Consider the following 8,777-nt stretch of genomic DNA (forward strand, 5'->3'; position numbering starts at 1 on the left):
TGTCACGTGCACAGATAAATTAAAATTTCTATCAACGCCTACAGAAATTGAATTTTAATGTTTTTCATCTTTGGCAGTTACACAAGTTGACACTAGGTGGGAGTGTTTTCGGGGGTTAGTTTGTCCTGTCTCTGAGCAGGAGCGTTTTCATTGTTCTACAATGTCATGGCCATGTTTGTGGCTTTTTTTCCGGCTTCCATATAGTTATTATATAGTCAATGTTCACTGAAATACAAATATAGTCAGCCACAACTAAAATCCAAAGTCACAAATTAACTTTTTATGACAACAAAAGCCCAACAACCAACAGAGTGCTACTCAACAAGTTTTATTAAAAAGTTTGTTAAAAAAAAAAAAAACTCAAAGCAGCAAAGACTTGAGCCCAAGGAAACACTGGGGTTTACAAGATTCAGTTCAAGTGGTTGTTCTGTCAGAAGAGGTGAAAGTGGTAAGCTGGAGCAGAGGTTAGTTTAAATAACTTAATCTTTTTTAGTAGTTACTTGATACTTTCCAGAGAAAAGCAACAATGTAGGATTAGACTGACAAGACGGCAGTGGAAGGTGGACAGGCAGGTATGTATTACACGCAAGTTTCCACAGTTTTCTTCTCAAGGAATGTGGCAGAGAGCGGTGGCTCAAGCTGGTCCTTGAAAACCCAGTTACTACTTATCAGATAGAAGGGAAGTGTGACAAATGCAAAGCGTGAACTTGGAAGCTACACCAATAGGCAGAGTCCAGAGCAACAGCCATAGATAGGGCAAAGAAATTAATAAATAAAAGGCCACAGAAGAACCCCAAATCACCACCAAACCATGACAATCAACCCTTCTCTGTCCAAAACTTTCTGCGTTTGCTATGTCAACAGTAGCTATAATGTTCCTCTGCATTACACTAAACACTAAAAGAAAGTCAAAGAAAATACATCATGTACATGTCTATACTTATAGATACCTAGGAATATCTATTACTTACATAGTAATAGTAGTGGTAAAATAGTTAAATTTATGTCTTGCATATTTCCACAACCCTCTATCCATAATCACATACTGTGTATGCTACCATTGTATAGTGTATTATTACTTATTTTGTATTTGTTTGTATTTTATTTGTATTTTTGTATTTTTCTTCTGCTATCTGTACCTGAGCTGAGATAACGCACAAATTTCCGCACTGTGGGATCAATAAAGCCTTATCTTATCTTATCATATCTTATCTTGTCATTATTTGGTGCATGTTACTGCTATGTCAAGTGTAGCTGTGTGGCAGGCAGGATGAGGACCCAAATAAAGGACAGGATGAATGAAAAGAGGCAGCTTTATTGCTGTATACTTAGAAACACAAACTAAATAGAAAACTCAGAAACTAGAAACTAAGAACTGGAAACAACAAACAACCCCTTATCCTAACACTAGGTGGTAGTGTGTTCATATGCTATCTCTGAGCTGGAGCCTTCTAATTGTTCAGCAGTGTCATGGATATGATTATGACTTGTTTACTGACTTCCATATATACAAGCTAAAAACTAGTCACAATTAAAATTCATTGCTGAATTAACTTTGACTGTTATGACAATTAGCTAATAGTAATATTGTGTGTTGACATGAATAGTCAGATTTTTTCGGTCCCTGGTGTTGTGTCTTTGACGACAAATTATGGAAAAATTGGAAGTTTTATTTGAAAACTAAGTTTTTTATTTGTATTTTAACAACAAAGAAAGTGAATGGATGGGCTACCTTGTAAACAATAATAGAAACATTTTCTTGTGCATTCTGCTTTCTTTCCATTCTCTTGTTATTTTTTTAAATGAATACAATTTATTTTTCTTTAATACGTAAAAAAAAAGATTTACAGAAACATTAAATAAATTTGTCATTCGAGCTGAATTTTACTTTAAGCTCAGAGTTTCTGAGATGTTGAAGAATTTCTTCTCTCTTTGGTGTAAAACATGTAGACACTAGAGGGCAGCGTGTTAATTTATTAATTCCAACTGAGTTTGGAAAAGAACCGACTTCTAAATTATCACATTGACACTTAAAAACACTTAAAACTCATTGTAATTATGTGAATCGTGTAATATTAACTAATAATAGTATTAGTTGTATTTAGAGTCCAATTGACCATTCAAAAAATGTGCAGGTACAGTGTTGTCAGTCATAAAAGGTTAATCACAAAGAACATAGTAATCTGTTAAAAATTCTCTCAGGTTCAATGACAATTTAAACATCTGAAGCATGTTATCAGGTTGAAATTGTTAATTCTCCACATGATTAAGCAGTATTACAGGTGGTTTTAAGTTATTAACACACCTGTCTGGGTTTTTAGGATCTACTTTCACAACTTGAAGTCAGACCGTAAGATTTAATGGTTGAGATGGTTCATTTCTGTGTGATCATTTTCCTCTAATCACTTCTGTAGAATAGTTCAGTAGCTCCTCAATCTTTGTTTGAAGCTCCTTGGCTTTCTCTGCATTCACCCCCTTTTCCATTGTCCCTGCCACCTGAAGCCCCTTCAGCACTGACTGCAGGGCATCCGCATTCTTGACGGAGTCCATCTGGTCTCTGTCAGTCTGGATCTCCTCCACCCAATCCAGGTATGCCTGAAGTAACCCAAGGTCATCCACAAAGTTTGCAATGATCCTGAGTTCCGGCCGACGTTTCTCCAGTTCCTTCAGTCTTCTCCTCCCAGTTGCTCCAATGTCATTTCCAACAATGCTGTACAATGAAGAAATCACTGGTTAACAGATTTTTGGACATGCCTTTTTACAACCCTCAGTTATTATCTAACATTAAAAAAAAAGGGAACCAGATTAAAGATGGCAGTGCTATAACATGGAGTGCATCGGACACATGCAGATTTCTTTTTTAATCTTACGTCAGTGTCTTCAGAGAAGTGTTTTTGCTGAGACAGTTGACTATGTTTTCTGTTCCTCTCTCTGTGATGCCGGTGATGTCCAGATAAAGTTCCTCCACAGTGTTGTTGTTCTCCAAAGCATTCCACAGCTCCAAACCCCCCTCAGGACCCAGGTTGTTGCCGCACATACTGTACACAGAAGCAGGAAACATATTCTGTTTGTGCTGCTTATATCAAAAAATGTCAAGGTTTTGAAAAGTCATGGGGAAAAGCATTTTTTGTGGCAATCAAAAACACAATCTCTACAAATCTCACACTACTCACCAGAAGTGTCATTATCCTATAATTGGAAAGCATCAGTTTAAGCAAAAAACTTGGATTAAATCAATTAAGTTTTAATTGGTTGCTTGCTTCCATTAATTCTCTGCTAGTTTTCTGAGTTCAGGACACATTAATTGATTAATCACACTATAACTAAATATATTAAATTGCATTACAAATTTCATGTATATGTAGGGTGTATGTGCAAAAGAGTTTGAGAAATAAAGCTAATCTTTAATTAGTTTGTCTTGGCCCCTGAGTTTTGCCTTTGAGTTACACCTTTAGTGTTTTGGATGCGTGGCCTTTAGTTTTTTCCACTTTTCAAATCTAATTTCTTTAAAGTCTCTGGAGTTTATTTGTGTCAGATTCTTTGTATTTTTATTTATTTCCCAAGCCTCCTCCAATATCCCTGTATATGTCTCTTGTCTGCGCATGGGATGGGCTTAATTATTGTTCCTAGTTTTTAATTTATTTCTAGCTAAGTTTTAGTTCCTGATTTGTTTTTGGTTTTATTCATATACCTTCCAGAGTTTTGAGTCTTTTTTAAAATCCTGTTTTACTTCATTAGATTCTCTCTCTTGTGTTTATCTCAGTGATGTTCAGCTATGTTTAGTTTCTCTCCTGTTTCTGTGTCCAACCATGCCCGTGTTTTCCTTCGCATCATACTTTGTCCCTGTGTTATTAGTTCATGGTGCAGTCACAGTTTTTTCTCCAGCGCTCTTCTTTTCTGTAAGGTTTGTGTTTAGGATATTAACACCTCTAATAAGGGCTTGTTTTTTGTTAACTTACTGTCCAGTCTGAATTTGCGTCCAGTCCTCCTGCATTTCACAACGCAGCTATGCAATATTTCTATGATAAATATGTTTTTGGACTACTTTCCATGTAAATGGCTAAAACATAACATTTAAGGCAGTCACACACTGTAGGTTCTAAAAAATAATTTTCACCTGAGTGTTGAATATTTTAAATGACTTACAAGAGCTTCTTCACTTGGCACTCATTTGATTTCAGAATGGCAGATTCTAAAATAGCTGCTTGCTTGTCCAGGCAGTTGTATCTCAAACTGAAAGAAAGAAACTTTTGGTTAACATTGTTTTTGGCCGTCTTACATGTAAGGGGGTTTGGGTCCATCCCAGCATGCATTAAACAGAAGGCAGGGTTCACATCCATCACAGAGCTAACACACATAGAGAGAAGCATGCAGACACGGGGGGAATATGCAAGCTCCCCACAGAATGGCATCAAACAGCTGGAAAGCTCAAACCCCCAACTTATTTTTATTTTATTTTAACTGCAGTATATATTTTTAAGTGAATATAAAATGAGCTACTTACTAGAGAGATTCACATCGATGTAGAATTGGTCTCAGTCTGTTGAGTCCTCGGTTTCCGATGTTAGAGTAGCCCAAGTTGAGCTCTTGCAGCTTGTGTGGGGAAAACTGCAGCACGTAGTGTATCGCTGCACAGTCCACAACACTGAGCTTCATTTTAAACAGGTTGAGTTTTGTGATCTCTGGTGCTGCAAAGCTAGTGGTTTCCTTCATGTGGAACTCCATCAGACAGTGGAGAAGATTTAGGGCTACCTGGTTTTCCAGCTCCCTGGTTTTAAACTGATCTCGGAACCACAAACCGAGCCTGTTGGGGATGCTGTCCTCTTGCTCGATGGGAGAATGCACAAGACCTTCTAAATGACCTGACAACCGTGCTCGCAGCATTCCCATGAAGAAACGTGTGAACATTTGGAGACTTTCGAGCTTATCAATGCTAAGGTGTAAATTTTGAAGGGGTGCAGCAGTAGAGGACGATGGACGTACCCCGAAGCACCAAAAGTCAAGAGCTTGTATTATGTCGTCCTGGCTGGAGAGGTTGATTGCGCAGTACAAGGCAGCCAGATGTTCTTGAACAGTAAGGTGGAAGAAAGAAAACATCTCTACTGTCTCCTCTTTAATAGGCTGGAGGATATGACAGAGAAAGGTGCTCTGAACATCAGCAGGTGTGACACCGTAGTTCTCCAAATCTGCTTTATCAAACAATATCTTCTTTTGTAGAAGGTTTTCATAAGCCAGTTTCCCCAGTTTCATCAGTTGTTGTTTAGCTAGGCTAAGAACCTGTGATCTAGGTGTGCTTCTCTCTGTCCTCCCTTTTAGTCCATGGTGTTTGACTGCTGTAAACAAATAGCAGAAATAAACCTCGCTGACTGTTCTGGGTGGGCTTAACTCCAGAGACTTCGATTCACCTGCATTGTTAGGCTGTGAAGAGAAGAACTCAGCCATAGCGGTACAGATGATGTAGCAATAAAGAGGGATGAAGGAAAGCACAAATAGGTTGTCATTGTTCACAATGTAATCATACACCTTTTGAGCAACTTCACTGTCTTTGTAAAACTTGGTGGTGTACTCCTTCACCTGGTCCTCCTCAAAGCCCAGCACCACACAACATCTCTGGAAGAAACGCTTGGGAGCTTCTGTAGATGGCCTTGTTGTAACTATGACTGATGCTTCTGGAAGAAGGCTTCCTTTTATCAAAGCCACCATCAGCTCTGACACCAGAACGTTTGATTTTACATCAATGTTTTTGTCTGGACAGTTCCAGTCCAGAGGGAATTTAAACTCATCTAAACCATCTAAGATGAAAAGCAATGATCTTGGTGTGGTGAGCAGGCCAGGTAGAGCCTCCTTCAGGTATCGGAACCGTTGTTCAAGAAGCTCCAGTAAACTCAGTGGTTTATCAACTAGATTGAGCTCTCTGAAGCGTAGGTCAAAAATGCAGGTGAATTCACGCATGTTCTTCCCAATTGCCCACTCGTAGACCAATCTCTGTACTGCCACACTCTTTCCTATACCTGCAATACCCTTCACTTTCACCCTTTTAGGGGCTCGTCCCAATGCTTCTTGGGGGCTCAACAGATGACCGGGCCGGATACGCTGGCAGGCCTGGTGGACATAGATGCGAGCTCGTCTGCCCGCCAAGGCAAAGTACTCATGTTGGCTACTGTCAACTAAGTCATTGTCTTCTGTCACGAAAAGGTCAGTGTAGCGGATCTCGATGTGAGAAGCTGAGTTTGAAGCCTCCCTGTTTCCCTCTGAGTAACATTTTAACTGCTCTGTGCGTTTCAGTAAGGTTGTTTTATGGGCAGAAATTGAAACTGGAATAGAAGATAAAGATATTTTTAAAAAACTAAATTACATTATTCTGCAGTGTTTTATAAGATAAAGATTGTGGCTTCTTGAATTCAGTTGACCTGTTTTCATCCTACCTCGGATGCTGGCCAACTTTAGACTCCTGCAAGATTTTGGCTCTTCCTTAGCTGCAATATGAAAGTCAGATCTCCTTACTTGATTGCAAGCACAGGAATCAAATCACGAAAAATTGCATTTGCCTAATGTCAGTTTACATTTTAAATTGACTGATTATGTCCATTTCCAGCTCTATATACATTTTTTATAGACTCAAGTAGAGAAGTTTGTGTGATTAACAGTTCCAAATAACCCTTTTTTACAGTATAGTGGTAAATCAAGGCATACATTCATATCCATACACATATTCCATATACAGCAAAAAATGAAACCAGGAATTATAAATTAAAAAACAGGACAACATTTATTGCTTATCTCTATAAAGAAAACATACCAGAAATAACGTACACTACTATATAATTCATATGTAAAAAATTTTTTTGATGAAACAATGAATTCATACCATTAACGTCAGTGGTGAGGGTGAATCCTTTGCTCTTCGCTTTAAACAGTTTAGCAATGGGGCTTTTGGACTTCTTGTCTGTTGAAATCATAGAATAATTTATAGTTATTTTATATGTATTTGTTTAAAACGTCAGATTCACAGGTGACTCTGCTGACTGAGCATTTTCATATCCCTGAGTCTCATCATCAGGGAACTATGAATACCTGATCAAAATATCCAAATCACTGACACATTTTAACTTATGATAGTTGAGCTCAATGTCCATTATCTCTTAAAACTCTCGCCAAAGTAAAAAAAAAAAAAAAAAAAAATCCTGGCAAGGCATCAAAGCTGATTGTACCCTGCATCAAATCTTCTTTCATGTCTTTCCTCAATAGGTTGTAAAAGTTGTCTTCTATTAACAGCCCCTCACAATCAGCTCAAGGTTGCAAAGAAGATTAACTTCAGTTACACCTGTTTATGTAAAAACCAACAGCAGCACATTAAAGCAGCCTCACCTTCAACTTTCACAGATGTAGGTGCTGATTTAGTGACTGCATCGTTCCTGCAGTGTCTCTCGACCCAGACCTGCAGATCTCTGCAGTAGTAATCCTGCACTTCCCTCAACACCTGCAGGAACTTTTGGCTGCTCTCCTCTGTGGCACACACTGTCTCCAGTGCCTTTGCCACAGCATTGGAAGGCGACCTCTCCAGCAAAGACAGGTAGCAGGCAGACGAAAGCACCTCGGCATCACGCAGCCAACGCAGCAAGGGCGCTGGATGGTCACATGTCCACTTCAGCAATAAGTCTCTCTGAGAACGGAGCAGCTGCTGAGCTGAGCTCATAACTTCTTACAATAGTGCTGACCCGCAAAGCAAAAAAATAATCAAAGCTTAAAATGAATAGTTACTGCATTCAGTAATATAAGAGAAGACCCAAACTTTGATGTTTCAGTTCTCACACATATACCAAACTGCATGTATGCACATGAACAACAATAAGGATTTCTGTACAAACGGTACCATTCTCAACACATACCTTATCCGTGCACTGTAGTATCTTTACATTAAGCTGTGGTTTTAAGCCACATCTGGTGTTGCCATTGCAGTCTTGAGTTTTGGCACGAAGGCAGTTTGCAGTTTGTTCTAAGGAGCAGGGAGGTGCAAGCAGCAATTCAAACAAGCTTTAAAAGGGTCCAGAGTTCAAGCAGTTAAAGCCTTTGTACCTGACTCTGATTACTTGGTTTTGTTTGAGCCTGAAGAAAAATTTATCTCAAGGTGATAATGGCAATAACTGCAACAAAGTGGAAACAAATTTAAAATAAGTTATAAAAGTTGTTCCACATGTAGTCTGTGTTGAATATCTGCTCTGTCACTACACACTGCATGGAAATGAAATTGCTCATATTAATATATTCAGTCAGATCATTTTAAAAGGTGTTAAATAAAGTGCCCTAAAATTATTTATGCCAAATTCAGTTTACGAAATGTGTCTCAATGTACGATAATAGAGAAAACAATTCTTATTTAATCTAAGGAGCTTAGAAAGAAAAGCGTCTGGACTTCTTTAAGACGCTTTCCTTTCCAAGTTCCTTAGACTACGATGACCTGGATGACTGAGAACCTTCACAGACAATTCTTATTTAAATGCTTCAACTTCATAAAGTTTCAATATTACACTTTTTCCCTTCATCCGTGATGACCTACTTACACACATGCAGACATTTGCTGTCAACAGCATAGCAAATATCTCACTAAAAAGTTAATATTCAAACCCCTCTTTTTTCCACACTCTTTTTTTCACTATTGTGGTTTGGCTGGTCCGTATAGATACAGGGAATGAGAAATGTATCAGATTTGAGTTGCTAGTCCCTTTGAGGAACTGGGCAACAGCATGAGAGTGACTCACTCACTGTCATGTGCTGTC

At 38.5% G+C, this 8,777-nt stretch overlaps 1 protein-coding gene across 1 annotated transcript; it reads right to left on the minus strand.

The window, feature by feature from the left end:
• Positions 1 to 458: 458 nt before the first annotated feature.
• On the minus strand, positions 459 to 8,103 carry LOC146508674 (NACHT, LRR and PYD domains-containing protein 3-like). Its single transcript, XM_085178542.1, has 7 exons — positions 7,369 to 8,103; positions 6,869 to 6,946; positions 6,426 to 6,476; positions 4,505 to 6,314; positions 4,147 to 4,233; positions 2,871 to 3,038; positions 459 to 2,710 (listed from the first exon to the last, which is right to left on the minus strand). The coding sequence occupies exons 1-7, from the start codon at positions 7,694 to 7,696 to the stop codon at positions 2,389 to 2,391; spliced, it is 2,844 nt and encodes a 947-aa protein (XP_085034668.1). The 5' UTR covers positions 7,697 to 8,103; the 3' UTR covers positions 459 to 2,388.
• Between the last annotated feature and the right edge of the window lie 674 nt (positions 8,104 to 8,777).

This window comes from Neolamprologus multifasciatus, chromosome 11 (assembly GCF_963576455.1).
Source record: "Neolamprologus multifasciatus chromosome 11, fNeoMul1.2, whole genome shotgun sequence".
Taxonomy (NCBI): Eukaryota; Metazoa; Chordata; class Actinopteri; order Cichliformes; family Cichlidae; genus Neolamprologus; species Neolamprologus multifasciatus.

Coding starts and splice junctions, on each gene's coding strand:
- LOC146508674 (XM_085178542.1), bottom strand. CDS start 7,696: ATGAGCTCAGCTCAGCAGCTGCTCCGTTCTCAGAGAGACTTATTGCTG. Junction 6,477..6,868: donor CCTCACCACTGACGTTAATG/GTATGAATTCAT, acceptor TTCATATTGCAG/CTAAGGAAGAGCCAAAATCT. Junction 2,711..2,870: donor ACTTCTCTGAAGACACTGAC/GTAAGATTAAAA, acceptor TTCATTGTACAG/CATTGTTGGAAATGACATTG.